The sequence below is a fragment of the Alligator mississippiensis genome, chromosome 4 (genome assembly GCF_030867095.1).
Source record: "Alligator mississippiensis isolate rAllMis1 chromosome 4, rAllMis1, whole genome shotgun sequence".
Classification (NCBI taxonomy): domain Eukaryota; kingdom Metazoa; phylum Chordata; order Crocodylia; family Alligatoridae; genus Alligator; species Alligator mississippiensis.
This window is the reverse complement of record NC_081827.1, coordinates 134,489,553-134,511,934: the sequence shown is the minus strand read 5'-3', so window position 1 is coordinate 134,511,934 and position 22,382 is coordinate 134,489,553. Positions and strand designations below refer to the sequence as shown.

The window sequence follows — 22,382 nt, the reverse complement described above, 5'->3', positions numbered from 1 at the left end:
AAGAGGGAAAGGGGCCAGGAGGCTTCCCTGGCTGACCAGAGAAATCCAGAGCAGCCTAAGGGACAAAAGGGGAGCACATAAAAAGTGGAAACAGGGAGAGATCACCAAAGATGAATATACCTCCTCTGCTCGTGCTTGTAGGGAGGCAGTTAGACGGGCCAAAGCTACCATGGAGCTGAGGATGGCAACCCAAGTAAAAGACAACAAGAAATTGTTTTTTAGATATATTGGGAGTAAAAGGAAGGCCCAGGGAGGAATAGGACCCCTGCTAAATGGGCAGAAACAATTGGTGACAGACAGGGGGGACAAGGCTGAACTCCTCAATGAGTTCTTTGCCTCAGTGTTCCTAAATGAGGGGCACGACAAGTCTCTCACTGGGGTTGTAGAGAGGCAGCAGCAAGGCGCCAGACTTCCATGCGTAGACCCTGAAATGGTGCAGAGTCATTTGGAAGAACTGGATGCCTTTAAGTCGGCAGGCCCGGATGTGCTCCATCCGAGGGTGCTGAAGGCACTGGCCGACATCATTGCAGAGCCACTGGCGGGAATATTTGAAAGCTCGTAGCGCACGGGACAAGTCCCGGAGGACTGGAAAAGGGCCAACGTGGTCCCCATTTTCAAAAAGGGGAGGAAGGAGGACCCGGGCAACTATAGACCTGTCAGTCTCACCTCCATCCTTAGCAAAGTCTTTGAAAAAATTATCAAGGCTCACATTTGTGAGAGACCGGCAGGACAAATTATGCTGAGGGGAAATCAGCACGGGTTCGTGGCAGGCAGATCGTGCCTGACCAATCTAGTTTCTTTTTATGACCAGGTTATGAAATGCCTGGACACAGGAGGAGGGGTGGATGTCGTATACTTAGACTTCAGGAAGGCCTTTGATACGGTATCCCACCCCATACTGGTGAACAAGTTAAGAGGCTGTGACTTGGATGACTACACAGTCCAGTGGGTGGCGAATTGGCTGGAGGGTTGCACCCAGAGAGTCGTGGTGGAGAGGTCGGTTTCGACCTGGAAGGGTGTGAGCAGTGGGGTCCCACAGGGCTCGGTCCTTGGACCGACACTCTTTAATGTCTTCATCAGTGACTTAGACGAGGGAGTGAAGTATACTCTGTCCAAGTTTGCAGATGACACAAAGCTATGGGGAGATGTGGACACGCCAGAGGGCAGGGAACAGCTGCAAGCAGATCTGGACAGGTTGGACAAGTGGGCAGAAAACAACAGGATGCAGTTCAACAAGGAGAAATGCAAAGTGCTGCACCTAGGGAGGAAGAATATCCAGCACACCTACAGCCTAGGGAATGACCTGCTGGGTGGAACGGAAGTGGAAAGGGATCTTGGAATCCTAGTGGACTCCAAGATGAACATGAGTTGGCAGTGTGACGAAGCCATCAAAAAAGCCAATGGCACTTTATCGTGCATCAGCAGATGCATGACGAATAGGTCCAAGGAGGTGATACTTCCCCTCTATCGGGCGCTGGTCAGACCACAGTTGGAGTACTGCGCGCAATTCTGGGCGCCGCAATTCAAGAGGGATGCAGATAACCTGGAGAGGGTCCAAAGAAGGGCCACTCATATGGTTAAGGGCCTGCAGACCAAGCCCTACAAGGAGAGACTAGAGAAACTGGACCTTTTCAGCCTCCGCAAGAGAAGGTTGAGAGGCGACCTTGTGGCTGCCTATAAGTTCATCACGGGGGCACAGAAGGGAATTGGTGAGTATTTATTCACCAAGGCGCCCCCGGGGGTTACAAGAAACAATGGCCACAAGCTAGCAGAGAGCAGATTTAGATTGGACATTAGGAAGAACTTCTTCACAGTTCGAGTGGCCAAGGTCTGGAACGGGCTCCCAAGGGAGGTGGTGCTCTCCCCTACCCTGGGGGTCTTCAAGAGGAGGTTAGATGAGCATCTAGCTGGGGTCGTCTAGACCCAGCACTCTTTCCTGCTTATGCAGGGGGTCGGACTCGATGATCTATTGAGGTCCCTTCCAACCCTAACGTCTATGAATCTATGAATATGAATCTATGATTCAATTCTGCAGTGCAGATAAGGCCTTGGAAATAGTGATATTAATATTTCACTCCCTAGAGCATGATGTGTAGTATAGCAAACATGCTCAGCATGTACATTCAAAAGGAAGTGCAGACATAAAAAACGGAAAATATATGAAACCTGCTTTCCTTCAAGCCAGGCTGCACACTTCGGAGGAGGGGCAGCCCCTTGGATTCCCCACCTACCCATGCGCTGTGCCAGTGGCATGACAGCAGTACATGGACCCCTGGTTTCTCCCCCATGTGTGGCATCAGGAGAGACAGCCATGGGGGCCTGTGAGCTGCATGTTAACCGCTCACAGGCTGCCAAAAGTTGGGCTGTTATGCTTCAGGCCAATGTTTTTCTTACTCCCAAATAATAAAAGGGGGTTCCTAATCATCCTCTGTCTGTTTTCCTCTGTTTATGCAATACAGTAACTAATCTTTCCTGAAGGAGTCCCTCCTTCATAGCTAGTCTGGATTGTTTTTTGTTTCCAATGGTATGGCAAAGCAGGTCAGTTTATGAAACAAGGAGTGAGGATGACTGAATCTGACCATATTCATAGTACTAGGGAAAAGTATGAGTATTGCATGGGTGTGTAGGGAGAAATTCAGGAAGGCTAAGGTACGATTTGCATTACAACAGGCAAGCGACATAAAAGGCAATAAAACGGGATTCTACAGGTATGTCAAGTGTAAGAGGAGGACCAAAGAAACCATAGGTCCCTTATGGAATCCAGAAGGCAATCTAGATATGGATGCTGCAGAGAAGGCTGAAGTATTTAAAGCCTTTTTTACTTCAGTCTTCATAGATGGGGGCAGCTAGCAGATAAGCATAGTTGACAGCAAAGACAGGAGTCAAACAGCCTAGAGCAGGGGTGCTCAACCTCCAGCCCACAGGGCAAATGAGGCCCACAGAGTCTTGGCATCTGGCCTGTGGGGCTCCCCACAGGTCAGGAAATGTGGCAGTGGGGGAGCATTAGCAATTATACGGCCACCCTCTCTCCTGCCAAATTCCCAAACCACAACTCCACACAGAGGATTGGAGCCAAGCCATGGCCCCTTGCCCTGTGGGGCTCATGGCTGAATCGGGGCTGGGTCAAGCTCCCTTTCCTCCACCATGCAGGGCTCAGTCAAGCCTCCTTCCCCACGTGGGGCCTGGTTCAGGTGGGCTGCCCCGCTCTGCATGGTTGGATGGGGCCCTCTACAGTCACCCTGGGCACTGGATCAGGATTACTGGCCTGCAAAAAGGTTGAGCACTGCCTAGAGTACCTAGAGTAATGACAGAACAGATTGGAGACTCCTTAGAGAAGCTAGATGCTTTTAAGTTGGCAGGGCCAGATGAGATGCAGCTTAGGGTACTGGAGGAATTGGCTCAGGTAATTTCAGACCCATTAGCTGTCTTCTTTGAGAACTCATGGCCAATAATGTGCTCTCATTGCAAAAAAGGCCAACAGTGTACTGAGTTGCATTAACAGGAGTGTCACTTGCTAATCAAGGGAAGTAATTCTTCTCTATTCAGCATGGAAGAGATCTCACCTTTCCTTAATGGAGAGCTTGACTTATGAGGAAAGGCTGAAAGAACAGGTTTAGTTAGTATGGGGAAGAGAAACCTGAGCGGGGTAGGGTGTTATAACAGTTTTCAAATACCTGAAGAATGATTATAGAGAATGGAGATGGGCTTTTCCTTGTGGCCATGGGGGAAAGAAATTGGAGCAATGGACTCAAACTGCAGCAGAAGTAATTTAGGTTAGAGAATTGAAGGAACTTTTTAACTGTGAGGGTGGTCAAGCATTGTATCAGGCTGCCTGCAGACGTTTTGGAATCTCCATCTCTGGTAATTTTCAAGAGCAGGTTGGACAGACACTTGGCTGGGATAGTTTAGTTGGGATGATCCTGCCTTAAGCTTGGGGCTGAACTAGATCACCTCATGAAGTCCCTTCCACCTGTACTTTCCTATGATTCTATATACAAAATCCAGAGCCTTCCTCAGCAGCATGGGAGTATTTTATCTGACACTAGAAAAGGGAGTGTAAACTTTTCTGGGGCAGGAACTCTCATTTTGTTCTGTGTTTCTGTAGCTATTGCAATTGTAAACAATAGGACCAGGACACTAGCAGTTTGGCTGTGTTGGTTCAGTATATCTGAGCAGTTCCTGTGCACCGTAATCAAGTGGAAAAGGCCTCTTCATAGCAGGGCTCCATATAACTTGGTGTATACTTTTTAAGGACTTTTAAATGCCATTGGACATGGTTGCTGCATCAGTCTGAGTGGGCAACTGATCTGCAGGAAAAGTAGCATGCTGTATGCCACTGGTCACCAACCAGTGGATCTCATAGTTTCATAGTTGGTAGGGTTGGAAGGGACCTAAACAGATCATCTAGTCTGACCCCCTGCCATGGGCAGGAAAAGATGCTGGGGTCAAATGACCCCAGTTAAATGGCTGTCTAGCCTCCTTTTGAAGACCCCCAAGGTAGGAGCGAGCACCACTTCCCTTAGAAGTTGGTTCCAGCTAATAGCTGCTCTGACTGAAGTACTGCCTCCTGATATCTAGCCTGAATCTACTCTCAGTCAACTTATGGCCATTGTTCCTTGTTACCCCCAGTAGTGCTCGGGGGAACAGGGACTCTCCCATTACCCGCTGGTCCCCCTTGGCAAGTTTATAGGCAGCCACCAGATCCCCTCTCAGCTTTCTCTTGTGGAGGCTGAACAGGTTCAGGTCCCGTAGCCTCTCCTCGTAGGGCCTGTTCTGCTGCCCCCTGATCATGCGAGTGGCCCTCCTCTGGACCCTCTCCATGTTGTCCACATCCCTCCTGAAGTGCGGCCCCTGGAACTGGATGCAGTACTCCAACTGCACCCTGACCAATGTCGCATAGAAGGGGAGGATCACCTCCTTGGACCTGCTCATGATGCATCTATGTATGCATGACAAGGTGCAGTTAGCCTTCCTGACTGCATCCCCACATTGACAGCCCATGTACATCTTGGAATCTTGATCCACTGGTAGATCTCAGAACCTCTTTCAGTAGATCTCAGAGCCTTTTGGAGTCAATCTGAAGCTGGGGTGAGGGGCTGAGTGCCCATGTGCATGCATGCGCATGGCCCAGCCCAGCAGGTCAGTCCGTGGGGGAGGAAAGGGGTGGGGACTAGATTGAGGCCCCCACGGTGAGGGGCAGTGCCTCAGAGGCAGGAACAGGGGTAAGTTGAATGAGGCCCTGGCCAGGTGGGACTTACCTGCTGGGGAAGCATGTCCCCAAATAATTTTTTCTCTCTCTGCCTTGATCTACCTCCTCCTTCCTTCCCCACAGATTTACCAGCTGGGTGGGGGGGAAAGGGGTGAGTGGTGGGGGTAGCAGTGGCACATGGTAGATCTTGGGTTGCTTTTAAATGCCAAAGATTATCTCCTACTTAAAAAGTTTGGAGACCACTGCTGTATGCAGGGTTAGTTATCAAATGTAGACCCTTTGCACTATTATTTGCCATATGTGACATTAATATGTATGTGGCAACTCTAATGCATTTATTAGTAAATCTACTCTACTGTAGACTCATGGGCACCTGATGAAAATAAGGTTTATTCATAAGTGTAACTTGGGCTGACGAGAGCAGCAGCCCCATGTGCAGCCTTTTGAGGGGAGGTGCAAAAATAACCACCACTGGCATACCTGGCAGCATAGCAACCAGTATTGCCGCTGCCCAGGGCACAAAGCTACCCTGTTATCCCTCTGGTTTTATTTGTATGGTAAAAAAGATGGCAGCAAGATGAGCACGTGGCTCCCAACATGTATATAATGCAAGATATGTACCAGACATAAACATTATAATATTATGGGCTAGATTCTGCTCTCTTGCATGCATGTGAATTGCCCTTTACACCACCAGAGGACCTGGTCATAGGAACACAAAAGCAACAGCCTGGGGCTGAATACTAAGAACAACTGAGGATTTTGTACATTTCCCTGGAGGAAATCATCACTCCGCCAGATTAGGCTGTCAATGAACAACACATACATAGACTTAATGTATAACTTAAGGTAAAGTGAAATCATTTGAAGCTTAATTTTTTTAATTCATGCTAGAGTTACTTTCCTTCCAAGCAAGTTTCAGTTGCATTGTAATTTAAATCAGAACTTATTTACAAAGTTCATTAATTTATAGACATCATTTACATTTTTACTTGAATGTCAAAGTGGTGTTCAGAAGAAGGGGGAAAAAAAACAAAAACCAAATTCACAACCTAGAAATGACTAGCGGTAGGTAGAAAAAAAATGTTATGAACCCAAACGCATAACAGTTTAGCAAGGACAGTATAAAGTAGATTACTGTGCATTTTATCAAACCAAGGACCTGAGTGCAATTTCTGAAAATATGGCAAAGTGATGCACAGGATTATAAATCATGACATCAGTGACACAGGACAGATTTCCTATTAGATCATTTCTAGAAGTGATCCCTTTTAATGAATGACCACCAGCTACTGAGCAGTTATTAGAATTTACTCTGGCTAATGTGTCACATTCTCACCCTCACGGGTGTTGTGAAATTCAGCAACATCAGAAAACTGCAGAAGCATTTCCCCTGGCATTATTTATTTTTAATGCTTATCACAGATTGTCATCCATTTCACTTGGCACAAAGTCATTATTACATAAAAGTAATCAAGGATCATTTGTTTTAATCTGATTCCTAAAACCTGGAAGAGTTTGTTTAATGAAAGATACAAAACTTAAAGGGCCTAATTCTATGTATAATGAAGTCACCTAGGAAGGTTCCCATGTGACTTCAGTAGACTTTGGATTGAACTCAAAGAGCCAAATTTTACCTAAACTAATACTTTGCATTTACATCAAGTTCACTGAGTTTTGCACAGGTTTGGCCAGGAGCAGAATATGTCCCAGTTTGTATAACATTGATTTCCAGTCTTGCCTATTCACTGTGTTAACTATGAGCTCTGAATTGTTTCACAAATATTGAGGTCTTCCTTCAGATTCCATAATTTCAACCTGTTTTGCAGTACTGTTTTCTCTGGCCACATCCAAAGAGGTTTAAGTTCAGTTGCCAAACCATCACAGCAAATTCTGACCACAGATATCAGGTCTATGAGCTACAAGCAGTATAAGCTCTTTCAGCTCAATTTTAGCAGATTAACCAACAAGCCTAAGTAACACAAGCAAAAATGCTGCAGTTTTAGCCATGGCCACTTAATCTTGAGGAGACTACTTGCCCCTTTGGATGAGTGGGGGTAAAGGCCTGAACTTAAGACAGTTTAAGCACCTGCAGCTCTCCTCGACATCAACATGGAAGTCAGCACAATGAGCAGAACTAGCACTCAATGGCCTCTTAAGGCCAGGCTTCTAAAACCAGCTACTATGTTGATTAGTATACTGCAGCATACAACCTGTCCAGCCAAAAAGAAACATCACACTCAAAGTTGGTATCATCTGATTCATGGTGGAGGGAAGAGATAAATGGAAATTCAGTGCATGTATACAGAAAGATATATAGACCCTGGTATACCACATTCAGCCATTACATGCAATACAGTCACTTGCTTTTATACATTACATAGCCACTAACACAGAAGATGGTCTAAAGCAGGGGTAGCCAACCTGCCACACAAGTGCTACAAGTGGCACAAGCAGTCTGTGTGTGAGGTATGAAGCAGACTGGGGAGGGGGCAGGCAGCACAAAAGCAGACGAGGCAATAAGCTGAAAGCAGAGCAGCAAATCAGGCAGAGAGCACAGGGTAAGTAAGAGGCAGAAAGCAGAGCAGCAGATAGGGCAGGGAGCAAAAAGTAGAGCAGCACATCAGACAGAGGGAAGGGACTGGTGTGGCACTCAGGGAGGGTGAGGGGTTAATTTCCAGTACCCCTGCCAAAATGGTCGGCCCCCTCTGGTCTAAGACAATGAAGGTATATCTACTTGACACAAGGTAGTGCTATGCATGGATACCCAACTTGAGCTCACTCAAATCCAACTCAGGTACCAGAAACAATATAGCTACATCATTAGCTAATGCAACTATACTGCTTCTTATACCCAGGTGCCTCTGCACAGCACTGCATTGTGCCAAGTGAACAGAACCTGAGATACAGAACTCAACCTATCACCCTCAACAATGTTTTTCCTTGATACTTTAGTCACAGCTTGTGCTCTATGTGCTATATACCTCCAATATCCACTTCAGTTGGTTAGCAAGATAAAGATCCAAATCAATTTGGAACCCAGCTTGAGCACTGGTCAGGTCTTGAGGGGTTTTTTGGGCTTATCTCTAACATTAGGAGTTGGTGTAAACGTTGTCACTGTCTAAATTGGGCCGTACACAGTTTTTTCTCTTTATAAATTACACATCTTTATTTCTGATTTCCACTGTTTCTAACTGTTCATGTTCCCTCTTATGCACAGCACTGCTTACATAAACATATTTTTGACTCCCAGGACCCATTTCATCCATATCTGTTGTCGGCATCATTCTGGAAGGCAATCTTGACTTGCCAGCTTTAGGATTTTCTACCTCCAAGAGCTGCTGCCACAATTAAACCAACCACCACCAAGAACATGCCAACAGAAAGCAGCACGGTGATCACTATCATTCCTCCTGCTCTCCCTTCAAATGAACCATCATAGGCTGAGAAGCTTGTCACTAGAATGTAAAGAAAAATGATTTAGGAGTTGAAGGTTTTGGAGCAAATGTTCAAAACTGTGTTTTTCTTCTGCACCATAGCATGAGGCCAGAAGAAGTAATGTAACTCATGGTGGGTAAGTGGGGCACCAGTCCTGAACACCAATTTTTAGGGGTATCAGAATGGCAACTCCCAATGTTCAGGGAGCCCTTGGGATCAGCTGGGGTTTTTGAGTTTCCAGGGTCAGGTAAAACTCACTTGGCTCCATCCGTCCGTCCCCTGTCCCCTGATCTCTCCTTCCCCTCCCTCCCCCCACACTCTCTCTGGGTGCTTGACCAATTCTAACAATCACTGTAGGCAGGCCTGAGGAGACCAGAAGCCTGATTCACTCCTGGCTTCCACCACCTTTACTACTGCTGTGCAAATGACATGTAAAATAACTTCAAAGTAGATGTAAAACACTACCTTTTGGACTTAACACACCTGCATATGATAATGTGAGCTAAATTGCAATAATGAATCCAGACTTCAGTTTTTATGAGGTGAGACCAGTCAGAGAGCCAGAGAAACAAGTCAGAAAAGCTACAGTGATACAGTCCCATGGTTGCTCTGGGAACATTATCTGGGTGTCTGAGTGATTCTGAAAGAGCAGCAGCTTAAGGCAAATGATGGAAATTACCTTTTTACCACGTTAGGGACTTACCATTATTTGTCTGGATGGGATCAGACCAATCTGTGTGAGCTCTTACTACAGCATTTTCATCCAAAACAAAAAAATTCACCCTTAAAAGTTAAAAGAAAAGATATATTAGTGCAGTGGGGGCCAACTTTTTGAGAGTCATGCCCCAAATCAGCCCCACACCCTTCCTGAATGCCACTCTGATCTCCTTCCCCTGAATAATTTGCTGCTCTGCTTTCTGCTTCCTGCCCTATCTGTTGCTGTGCTGCTTGTTCCCTCACTGATCTCTTTGCCACACACAGAGACTGCCTGGGTCACTTATGGCACATGTGCTGTAGGTTGGCCACCCAATATTAAACAGTTGCTTTGGCAGGGTCATATAAATGTCTGCCATTATTTGCATCGGAGTGATGCACCTACCCATCTAGGGTTAGGGCTGGCTGGTGGAGGCACCAGCACTACCAGATTTGCGCCCACTGAGAATTCCCGCCCCACCATCTACCAGTGGAATTCTCAGCCAGTTTTCCCATCCTATAAGCATTTCTGAGATTCTGAAAAATGCTTCCATCCCAAAGTGAGCCAGAAGTAAAAATCTGGGTCCATTTGAGTCATTTGAACCATTTTCTATTGATTTGACCACTTTCATTTAAAAAAAAAAAAAGCATGTTACAGGCACTTTATATGTTAAATTAAGGGTTTTTTTTACAGAACCTGAGGGTAGTAGAGAATGATTTCTTCCTGAAAAGTTGACTTAAAAAATTGTTTGGTCCCCTGAGTTTCTCACCATGATTTATATTAAACAGTAAGGATCACCAAGCGAAAATCAGGCATTTGTATTTTGGGAAAAGCTCCTCTCCTGCACTACAGCTGAAATGAATGAACTCTAAGGAAAAGGAAATAACTTTTAAGGAGAGAAATACATAATGTTTTTGGGGGGGCGGTTTATTTTGTTTGATTTTTTAAAAATCAATGGTTTCTTACACTCGCTAAAGAAACAAAGACTTCTCATGCTCTTGTATCACATGCTCCAGTAGATAACGCCATGGAACAGCACTGGCTTTTCAAAGTCTATTAACATTTTAATGGCATTTCACTTCATTTGGCCTGTATGGTACCTGTAGAATGAGGATGGCTTCAGGACTCGATTGCAGAAGGGCCCCTTAGTGTTTTCACAGACTTCTGCTCCCACCTGGTAGCCTACAATTGTGGTCAGCTTATAGTTCTCATCATCTATGTCCATTTTCACAAGAGCCCTGGCCATCCTGCATGAGACACTTGCGAATTCTCCCGCATAGTAAATGGGGGCGTCAGTGAAGTTGCGGAGGGATCTGATCTGGTTGGTGTCTGTCACAGCTGAGGAAAGAACAGCATGGTGCTTGTACATCAATCATATGCCCAATCAGTGTGGCAAGAGCTCAACCCATTAGCAATTTAGAAATTTCCTGGGGCTCATTTGTGAGTTGACAGAGGTAGGGAGAGAAAAAAGGAGACATATGCTGCTCTTTGTTTCCCTGTGTAGGTCTTGTGATCATGATACATGAGGGAAGTAGCTTCCTTGCAGAGGGGTACTACTCTGCTTCTGAACAGGTAGGGTACCCACTGAGCTAGCACATAGGGGGAATTGCGTGGGAAAAAAATTGCATACCTTCCTTCCTTTCCTCTGCCCCCAGCCTCCCTCTTCTTCCTCTCCTGAATGAGGGGAAACACGTGTTTGACTGTGACAATGTATCACAGCTCTGTCCCTGTTTTATCCTGAACAGCACAGCTGTGCGCTGTTCCTTCCTCTTATTGGGTGTCAACTTAGCTCTAATTTTGAGTATTAATGAGGGAAGAAAAGATAGTATGGAAACTGAATGGAACCCTGAAGCTGATTTTCTCTCTCAAAACTGAAGCATGTAGGCAACTCGCATGCCACAGCCATCATTTGCGGACTGAACATTATCATGAATGTCCAGAGGCCATGGTAAGGCTGTATGGACTGAGCAGTATGAAGAGCTCTGGCCCATGAGCTGAATAATGCAGCCAGTTGCAAGAGCCCTGGCCTTACAGAACCACCAGAGTGGAGACTTGAAACATATATGGAATGAGAGGTGTGGATAGGAAGAAGGGATTAAGAAAAGCAAAAAAAAAAAAGAGAGAAAGCAAGAATTCATTAATAAATAAAGAAGAAAGAGAGATGAAGAAAAAAGTTGAGAAGAAAAAGAGAAAATGGAGGCAGAAGAAGACAGGAGAGAACAGGGAGAGAGAATGCACAGAAAAACATGGCGATATGGCAACTGGGCAAGAACATGGCACACAGATACAAGCTGAGGTGCTACTGGCCAATGCTTCACATGGGACTGGAACACAAAATAATGGAGAACTACTGCTATAGTACCATTAAATGATTACACCTATTTCATGGTCCCATAGAACTCCTGATGTTGAACTTTACAGAACATATAAAAAACCATAGAGCTAGAGAATTAGCTTAGACTCAAGAGATTTTCACTCACTGATAAACTCATAGTTAAAATCTAGCTAAGATTGCAAATAATATGACTGAAAGTTATTGCTATTCAAGGCAGTGTAGAAGCACCTCAACAGTTAAGTCAGTTCCTGGTGGATAGATGGTCATTTAAAATAAAAGCTGTACAATATAACTGGCCCCCTCTTTGATGGTCCCATCAAAGGGCAGAGCATAGATCATAGAGATGGCCCCTTGAATGACAAGTCTTTTCTGCTTCCAGAGTGACCCTCAAGCCCCACCCACACATGCCCTGGGTGTGCGCCCAGGTTTATACATTAGACAGGGTAGACAGCTCAGAGGGGTTCTCAAGCTTTTCCAAGGGGGAGGGCCTGGATATTGTGCTGGGACACACACTTGAGATCATAGTAAACTGTGCACACTGCTTAAGTTGCAGGTTTGGCCATGGGTGCAAGTGGGTGGGCATTATTTCTCAATGGTGTACCTGCACTCTTTCTGGAAGCAGCAAAGACATACTCTAAACCCCTCTGAGTCATGTGGGTGAGGCATGATGAAGAAATCCGTACTTCTGTTGCCTATACACTGTCTGATTGTCCATGGATGCTGGTGGAACTGCCACGTTTGTGGCCATTAAAATATCATTGAGTTAAAAAAATAATAAATTCATCAAACAAAACAAAAATATGTCCTACCTGGCAGGCCAACTGTCTCACCAAGAACAGCTATTGCTGGTCTGATGGTAGTGGGTGTATAGTGAGAGGAGGAGATACACTTAGGGATATTAACGATGAAGGAAGAACTCAGTCTTGCTGCTAAAATATTGCTCATGTTAGGAAAGAAGTTCAGTGCTGGAAAAAAAAGGAAAAAAATGTCAGACCAATTCTTCTCTCAGTAAAGATGCAAAGTCCAGGAAATCTAGGAAATTATGTAACAGTTTTATCAGAGCTGGTTGGGAACTGATCCCTTCCATCCTCAAAAAAAAAAAACCTTAATGAGCAGAGAAATGTTTTCATGTTCATTTGATTTTTGCAATTTTGTTTTATTAAAATATGTATATATTTTTAGGAAAAACAAAAATATTTTGCTGGAATATTATTTAATTGCAATGTTCCTTTTGCATTGCACAAAAGCTTTGATTCAAAATTTTAGAACAATATTAGCTATCTTGTACTCTTTTCTTAATGTTGTAGGCATTCAAGGAACTTTTTCAGGTAGATCCTCACCCATCTTAATTCACTAAAGATGATTCAGGCTCACAGTGGGTGCACCTGTGTGTTTTAGTTAGGATACTGCTGACTTACAACTAGTTTATGGTGTCCAGTTCTAGGTGGATGTAGTATGGAGCACAGCAGAGGCCCCTTTGGGATGGGGAAAATACTTTTATACATTCTAAACCCTCTGGTAAGATAGGTATTGCTTAAAACATATAAGATACATTAGTTAAAATTAGAGAAGTGGTTCTCAACCTTTTGAGTCTCATTGTTGAGTACAGAAAAATAATAGAGCAATTCTTATGTTGTAAAGAACTCAGGAAGATCAGAACAGGTCAGAAGGTTTTTGACACACTGGATTCCTATTTGAAATATCTGGGTTTATTTTGTGAATCATGTTTGTACACCTAACTATGTTAACTTTGCATGGCACCTCATGGCACCCTTGAAAGGATTTCAAGGTAACTCAGGGTGCCATGGCACCCTGGTTGAGAATCACTGCTATATAGATTATGTACCAAAGTTAAAAATGGTAGTAATGCCTATCAACTCAAAGACTTAGGAAACTGTCAAGTGGGAAAAAGACTAGTGCCATCCTACCCCATGGCAAACCCCCCTGAAGTTGAAAGGAGTCAAACAGTACTACATCAACTGTAATACATTGTTTATCCACATAGGAAAATAGAAACAGAGATCATAGGACTGGAAGGAACCTCCTGTGTAGTCAAAAAATGATGCAGCAGAGTGAAGAATAGTTAGTGTCAATCACTAATGTCTTATCCCTTTAAGTCTGATCTCAGATAAAGGTCCTGGGCTCTCCTGTGCCTGGAGCCAGAACAGGTATGACATTTCTGTAGGACTGGGTGTTTCATGAGTCTACTCATTGTGCATTGTAGTTGGTCTCTGGCCATTTATTCTAATGCTGGTTCTTTCTCATTTTGCTTTCTGATGTAGTAATTTCAATCATGTTCTTCTTGTTATAAATGAAGAACTTATCTATCAGTCCTTAGGCAAAACTCCCACTGAAATCAGTAGAGATTTTTCTTGAATGCTAGCTGCAGGGTTGGAAGCAGACAGATTAAGTTAGCTCTGAATCACAGCTTTGCATATTCAAAATAACTGCCTTCAAAGGACATGCTTTGGATTTACACAGGCATATCACAGCACCAATTCTGGTCCGAAGTGAATAATGCCATTCATGACTGCAGTACATTATATTTAAACACCTCTTTTGATCCCAAAAGAACCTTCAAAGTTTTAAAGAATTCATATATCACTAATTAAAGACATCATGCCACTGTTGTTACAATCAGTGGAAAGACTCATTGCTGGTATTTGGCCTGGGCCCTAAAGAACCATATTATTATATGCAATAATGAGATAAAGGGTAGGCTTGATTTTCAGAGATGCTGAATATCCACAATTTCCACTGGTTACTGAAAGTCAGGTTCTATATTAAGTCTAGACCAAGAGTGTAGGAAAGAAAGGGTCAATAGGTTTGTCTTGGCTATACAACATTGATATTCTATAAAGATCTCTATCTGCCATATTCATATAATCATAATTGAAATGCCTTATGTGGATAAAGAAAGTGAACCTATATCCCTGCATGTACATCATGAATGCCACTTCTTACTATGATACCATTAAATGCCACCCAGAAGTTTCCTTCCTCAGTTCTACTTACACTAGAAGCATTCTGATTTGTATGATATATAAGATCATACTTAGTCTGGAATTACAGGATTGCTCCCTTGAAAATAATGTATTGCATTGCCTTGAACACATTGTCTTACAAACTACCACAGAAGGAAGATAATATATTCTGGTAATTCCTTAATAACCATTTTCTCTTTTGACTTGACACTATATAATTAGTTTTTGGCCTTCTTTTGGAGCTTTAGTCTTTTGTTCATTGTTTGGTACACATTTATATACTGGATTTGAAGGAAGTAATTCAGTTAAAACTGTTTAAGTTGGGAGTAACCCAACTAATTTATCAGTTACTTAATCAATTTATTATTACTTTTCTTACTGTTTTAAATAGTGTTACATGTGTGCATGGTTCTGTTCCTTCATAAAAAGCTGTAACTTCTTGCCCACCTATTTTCAAAGCTGAAGTCAAGGGAGACATTTAAGACCTAGGTATATACAAGTGACAGTGAAATTTGGCTCCAGATGTTTCAAAACTCTATGCTGGATAGATTGATGTTTTACAATGAAATATTTTAATGGGAAAATTATATCTTATAATAAGGATATGTACTTGTCTGCATAGCTCTGCACATAATATGGGGTACATAAATAATAATAGCTACATCCAAGTTAAAACTATATACTGCAGTTTTGTTTTCCAGTTCCTCTATATTTTAGCTACACAGTTACAACATTAATTAACAGAGGATTAGTAAACACCAATGCATTAATTAAAAGCATAAAGTACACTATAACTTGCTATTGCTGAAATAGAAGAGCAATACTCACAGATTTTGTCTAAACTGGAAAATTGAACCGCCCATCCTGTTCTGAGGCAGCTAACAAAGCACAGCAGCAGAACTAGCTTCATTGCTGAAATGTGGTGGAGTTAAGTTTGTTGGACAAATGTGAGGTGAGTTTTTTGGGCTCCAGAATTTCTGCCTTGGAAAAGAGGGAGGGATTTGCATTCATTAGGCAGGTACAAGGAGGGAGGTGGGGGAAAAAAGAAGAGGAGAAACAAGGGAGATATGTATCCTAGATAAAAACGCATTGTTTGCAATACAGTGAGGCTCCTATCTGAGAACTTGAAGAGTTTCCTCCAGCAACATACTTCTAAGTCGGAGCTTTTGTCCTTTGCTCAAAGGTAACGAGAGGATTTATTTTTCACTGAAGATGAAGAGCTGCTCAAACAGCCACATAGGGCCCATAATACAAACAATTTCTAAGAGGCATTCAGCTAACAGACATGTCAGAGAAAATCCTAATGTCATTTCATTGTAAATGGCATAGGCTTTGTCCAACAGCAGGTGCCTGTGTTATGGGAATGTGTACAGCCAACGGAAAAAGTACAAGGATGAAATAATGTAATATTCCAAATTCTTATTGCTGAAACCTCTCTTCATGAATCTCCCAGAAAGAAAAGGAAAGAGGAGAAGAAGATAACCAAGAATCTGTAATTCCTTGGCTTCAACTTTACAATGAAAGAAAGCTTTACTTCAGTTTAGTCAGTATGTGAGGATGACCTAGAACCTTTACTCCACTATAAATACCATTACATTATTTTTGCCCTAGATAGTTAGTAATATATATAATGCAAGGGCTGAAAACTTATCAAGGTTTCTTCTAGGTCTGCCTCCAAAAATTAATACAATAGAGTCCCTATCAAGTAGATATAAGAAAGTTATATATACCCTCACCACACCTGTATTCCTCCAAATTTCCTGCAGTCAGGAAAAAAGTTGGGGCAAAAGTAATTAAATCACTAAGTATATAATATATTAGTCTCTTAGCACAGCTTCTGTATTTTCTATATACTCAGGAGGGAGGTGATGGTGGTACTGTAGATAATACTTGACATACCAATTTTATGTTTGAAGGAAATAGTATTCCAATTTTCTGCAGTTAATGAATGCTGTTATAAACTTAGAGGTATGAGGAAGATTAAATGGCATATCCTTCATTCCTCCAGAATGGAGTAAGCACTTGCAGGCAATTGCTTAGAATCCTCTACTAGATCTTTCCTGAAGAAGGATGTAAAATAGAAGCCACATTTGGGCTAGGCTGAAGGACTTTGAGCTAAGTGTGGTATGTAGGTATTTATCATGGAGATCCATGAGATAAGCTGAGTAGATTCCACCTGAGTCTGTGAAAGGATCATTGCCTGTTATGGAAGCACTTTCCCTCAGACAAGAAGTAGAAAATGGATGGGGAAAGGGTTTCATGGTACACAGAGTTAAACCTCATGTCTTATACAAATTCCTGCTTGGATACTTGCATTCAGTGCATGTAAACTCCTGCTGGGGGGTCAACCGGTAAAATTATTTTTATTGCTTTTTTGTTTTGTGAGAGTGCATTAGAGGCCTCAGGCAGAGAACTGGGCTATACTGGGTCAGGTCTTATAAGACAGGAAACAGAAAAACACACCCATTGCCCCCCAAAACCTACAATCTAAATACAGGATGAAAGACAACAAGGTAGGGAACACAAAGTACCAGGTCTGCCTGCATAAGTACCAGCATATGTATGACCAGGTCAGCCATACATATAACAAATAGCAGGCACAGCTGAATGTTGAGTATTTTGTAGGCACCACTATATCTATTTTTTTTCCTCCTAAAAACCTGTAGTATGGTGTAATGCAGCCATGCCAGCTAAGAATATTTGTCATATTCCATCCTGTGCTGGTTGAAGTCCAATGCTGGACCAGGGATATGATAGCAGCTTTTCTAACTTCAGGTTCCAGATGGTGATAGTTCATTTTGACTGTTTGCCCATTAGAAAGTTGGTCACCTTTAAGTTGTGCTAAACACATCTTTGTGGCATCAGAATGTAGGACATTTATGGTAAGCCCTAAATCAGATTCTTGATGCTACCACAGTCCCTTTTCCCATGAGCACTGCAGCTTCCTCCTTTTAAATGTTGTTTTTTGGGGAAGGAAAACAGATTTGATTTGCTCAGTTCAAATGTCAAACCCTGAATTTACAAATTATACTGAGAATAACCTACCTAATTTTCAACATATTCCAAACTGCTACGTCTTGATGTGCACCCAAATTTTACATAATCTTTGATCTTTAATTCCTGTAACTCAAAATATGAATGCACTTCACTCATTTTTCCTCTTAGCATAGATAAATGTGTGAGCCATAATTCCTGTTCAATGATTTTATTATGCTCACTTAAGCATGGGACCCCTTCAGGCAAATACGTGAAAGGTCAGCGTGTTTTCTCCCAGGTGCAATGTCCATACTTGGATTGAATGCTGACATACTTGAATGCTTATGTCTTTCTTGGGGTGGAAGACAAAGCCTTTTGGTAACTCACATGCTGGAAGAAGTTCAGCAACAACAACTGAAAAAGGATTAATTAAAAAATAATCTCTTTATCCCTTTGACCCTGGATCTATGGGTCTATCCTCTGAGGCTGTTGGTCAAGGTGCCAGGTGGTGCTGATTTTAGTCACGATTTTGCAACACTGAGATTAAAGAACTCATTTCACAGCCACCAGATTATAGTCATTTTTGGTCACAGCCTGCTTGGAACATATAGGAACTTGTGGGTATCTGTGGCAGAGAAGAAACACTCTATCCCATTCTCATTTTCCTCATCCATGAAGTATCCCAGTGTCCTGGACTGGGTGGGGGAAGAAGCTGCTGATATAAAGCCAAGATCCAAAATATGCAACTTTGAAGATCTAAGTCCTTCTGTTGGTACCTCTTAACATATTAGTATGGTATCTTTATAGTTTCTGAATGCCTAGCACCCCACCCCAAATACAAGTGTGACCTGATACAGAATGAGTAATCACCATGCCATGAGATCTAACAGAAAAGCCATGACCAGATGCAAAATAGCAGATGCTGATTGTATGTATTGCAATAACATGCAGAGGTCGCCAATCAGAGGTAGGGTCCTGTGGTACTAGGAACTCCAAAAACATAGGAAGGGTATGGACAAATGTACATTTGGAGCCATTTCAAAAGGGGAGAGACCTCTTGCTTGAAACTGTATGGCGGCTGCTCCCTTCTAACTGTTAGATGTGCACAAGGCAGAAACAATGCAAACGTAGTAAAACAACTCAAACACTGCTTCATTCAGGGTTAAAGTTGGACAAATTCAACTGTAGCAAAAATTCTGAACTATATCAGACTCTGTAAAAAGGGGGAAAATGAGAAAAAAATATCATCAACAAAAACCAATTGACTTGATTAAAAGGACATACACAGTGGTGACAATAGCAGCCTTCTCCTCATTCTTTTATCTAAGAATCAAATCAAACCCATGGATAAATTAGACCAGCATGGGACAGGGAACTCACCAGCTTGGGTGGCTGTGCATTGGCATAGTTCTTAATATCACATGCTACCTAATGACATTGTATCAACCTTTCTGTAATTGAACATAATATGGTGAAGACAACAGGGACAAGGAAATGCACAGAAAGATCCTATGACCCCTTTCAAACAAATGTATGTCTGTGTATGCATGTGCATGTGTATACACACACACGTGCATGGGCCATGAGTATGGGGCTATGAAAAAGAACAGCACATTTTGCTCCCTAGCCAGCTGCTCTGGAGTGCCAAAAGAGGTCTGAAGCATCCATTTGGTTTCCCCTGCATCCATATATAATTGTTTTCAATGGCTGGATTCCCATTATTACTATGCACTATTATAGTATGTCACTTTCTCTATCTTGAACTCTGCATTTTAATGCCCCCACCACCCAGGTCAGAGATTCAAACAAAGGCCCAGGCACCCTGTCTAATTCCTTTCATCCTGCTCCATTTATGCGATTTCTCCTTTATGTAGCTATTACATTATTTTTATGATTAATACCTGTGGATCCATGTAATTATCTGTGCATGGTTATCATGGTGTATACAGGGAGAACTTGACATACAGTATCTTTTCTGTTTAAAACCATGAAACTAAGTTTAATGGGGCAACAAACTTGCAGTAATTCATTCTTGTTTTTAAAGGGCACTATCAGAAGGCATGTCTTCTTACTTACCTATAAAGCTCTAAGCCTCTTTTGAGTGATCAATAGCCAATGAAAAATAGATAAAACAGCCTTTTTCAAACCAGTGCTAGTGACCACCTAATTTGGGGATGGACTTGCTGCATCACAGACCAGAAAGTCTGCATCAAATACAGCCCAATGTGAATCCCAGTCATCCTTCTGCTCCTATGCCTTGTCCTAGCAGACCTAACTGACAGTCTGTATTTTTGTCTGAGCTATACAAAAGCACCACTCTTTTACCAGACAGCCTGAGGGTGTTTTCAGCATCCTAAAGCCACCTGAGTTCATCTGTACCCTGATTCGATTGAAAAACAATATCCTTATTACACGAGTGATTTAAGAACCTAAATTCACTTCTCCTCCCAGATTAAGATCAGATGACTGGCAGTATAATACCAAGTGCCTACCCAACAACCTTTGAGAAGGCAGACTGCATGAACTTTGCCTCAAAGGAATACATGGCACAATTTATCTAATCCTGTGATTCCAAATACAAGTCTCATCCCAAATCTCTCTCTTAAACATGTTAAACAAACTGTAAAATGAGTCTGCTAAGCAGATAATATATAGGCTTGTAATTATTGACCTCTCTGTACCTCTGTACTAGAAGGGATTGCCTGTATGAGACTGCAGAATGCTTCAGTGTGATCTAGAGATATGGAAACCAGCATGATTAAGGAGTGAAAAACCTTTCTCAACCCCTCCATGCATCGAGTCTTCTTTATTTGTACGTATATCATAACAAAAAATTGATTTGACATGCTTCCTGTACAATAGCCCCATAAATGTATCACAACACTCACCTACTATTAACATGGGCAAAGTGTATTAGCCAATGTAGCATTCAGCTGATGCACTGTTATTGTAGTCCACATTTCAGCAGCTGACAACCCTAAGGCAAACCAAGCGACATAACAGTCCATTATCTAGCCATGGAAATGTCTGAAACCACAAGTAAATCCTGTCTCGCTCTCCCACCACTTTTCCTATTCTTCCTCCCTCCACACCCAAACTTGACAAACTTCACAAACGAGTTCAGCCACATATCTACTGGCTCATAACTCCTGCTGCAATTTTTAACTAGAACAAATTGCAGTACAATGAATCTGTTAAACAGGCCCAGGACAACATTCCACAACAATCTAGCTGGAGCCTGGACTGAAGACACGTTAGGCTTGGGCATGCAATGTAAATTTAATACTCTTGCCACCTATTCTCAGAGACCCAAAATTTGAGCCTTAGACCTTGACTTAAGCTCTAGGCAAAAAACTGCCTTTGTAGTCTCATCTTAGCACCTGTTTTTCCTCCCAGCAGAGTGTCATGGGTTAGCCTGATTGTAAGTCTCTGCTCCAAGGAAGGTCAGGACTGAAACACAAGATGTGTTGAAGACCAGGAATGAAACAGGAGCATACAAAACCATAACCACCTCTGCTTGGTTTAGGTTAATTCAGGTAGGGTTATGTCCACTTCTGTGGAGAGCGGCACTCCAACACAAGTATTTTCTTACTTTGTTTATATGAGCCCAGCACTATGGGGTACCGCTTCCACCTGAAGTCCTTTTAAAGGAGGGGCACCAAGGCAGAGCAGTTAAGTGCAAAGGTGTGAGTTTAAGGTTCTCTGTAGAGTCTAGACCAGGGGTGCTCAACTTGCAGGTCTTCCCATGGATCCACAGTCCTGCATGGGGCCCAATCCTGGCACACTGGGCTGAGCAGGGGTGGAGCAGGGCCCCAGAACCGGAACCTGGCACTTGAGGTTGGTATAGAGCTCTATCTGGTCCACAGACCAGTCCTATGGTATTCAACTGACCCACAGGGCCAAAACCTTGAGCACCACAGATCTCAACTTCTCCTGAAGACTGCCCCTGCTTGAGACTGCTGTAAATAGATGCCTGCTCATTCAGGCTAGGGAGGATAAAGGATAGGGCTCCCTTGTGTGCCTCTCTCAACTAGGGTACCATAGGACCCTGGGATGCTTTGAGATCCTTTCAGCTACCATACTGCAAATACCATACTGCTGGACTGCTAGGTCTGGAGAAACCTTTCACCATGATCTTATTTTTTTGTCTTACTGATAAAATATGAGCATCATTGAAATCCTCTTTTATGGATTTGTACAAGTCACCATAGTTCCATTATGTAAATACTGTGAGAAATCTGCTACTAGTATCATTTTGCCCCCATTTCTCAAAAAATACTAAATTCATTCCTGGATATGTATGATTTCAAACAGGAGAACCCAGAAGACTTTTCTTAATGGAACACTTTTACTACTGCAACCCTGACATATTATTTCTGGGGACATATCCTTAAGTAATAAACAAACAGCTCCTTCTCTTAAGTTTCCTCACAGAGCCCCATCTGGAATAGAGAATGGACTATTCAAGATGTGCACTGGAAAGGTGCAACATGTGAGGGCTTTCTACAGACAGTGAGAACATGACGCATAACATAACACTACAGTCTCCCTCCAATTAGAAGAGGTTGAAAAAAAATAAACAACAGTGTGAACTAATAAGAAAAGTGTGTGAACTAACAACAGAATGAGTCTGATCTTTGATTAGAGGGCGGTCAGAGGTACTGTCACTACTGCCCCTGCCTTTTATGTCAGAGCCAGTAGCATACCTATTAAATGCTACACTGGCCTCTTTGCTAGGTTACACCC

At 42.7% G+C, this 22,382-nt stretch overlaps 1 protein-coding gene across 2 annotated transcripts; it reads right to left on the bottom strand.

The window, feature by feature from the left end:
- Positions 1 to 6,071: 6,071 nt before the first annotated feature.
- LOC102573966 (uroplakin-2) lies at positions 6,072 to 22,331 on the bottom strand. 2 transcript variants are annotated; one of them, XM_006265341.4, is made up of 5 exons: positions 20,525 to 22,331; positions 12,486 to 12,641; positions 10,442 to 10,679; positions 9,351 to 9,430; positions 6,072 to 8,667 (listed from the first exon to the last, which is right to left on the bottom strand). In XM_006265341.4, exons 1-5 carry the CDS (start codon positions 20,535 to 20,537, stop codon positions 8,525 to 8,527), a joined length of 630 nt encoding a protein of 209 aa, XP_006265403.2. In that variant the 5' UTR covers positions 20,538 to 22,331; the 3' UTR covers positions 6,072 to 8,524. The 2 variants fall into 2 exon arrangements, with proteins under 2 accessions (XP_006265403.2, XP_019337815.1); XM_019482270.2 differs by lacking the exon at positions 20,525 to 22,331 and adding an exon at positions 15,489 to 15,950.
- Between the last annotated feature and the right edge of the window lie 51 nt (positions 22,332 to 22,382).

Coding starts and splice junctions, on each gene's coding strand:
- LOC102573966 (XM_019482270.2), bottom strand. CDS start 15,570: ATGAAGCTAGTTCTGCTGCTGTGCTTTGTTAGCTGCCTCAGAACAGGA. Junction 9,431..10,441: donor AAGCCATCCTCATTCTACAG/GTACCATACAGG, acceptor TTAACTTTTAAG/GGTGAATTTTTTTGTTTTGG. Junction 8,668..9,350: donor TCCCATCCAGACAAATAATG/GTAAGTCCCTAA, acceptor TTTACATTCTAG/TGACAAGCTTCTCAGCCTAT.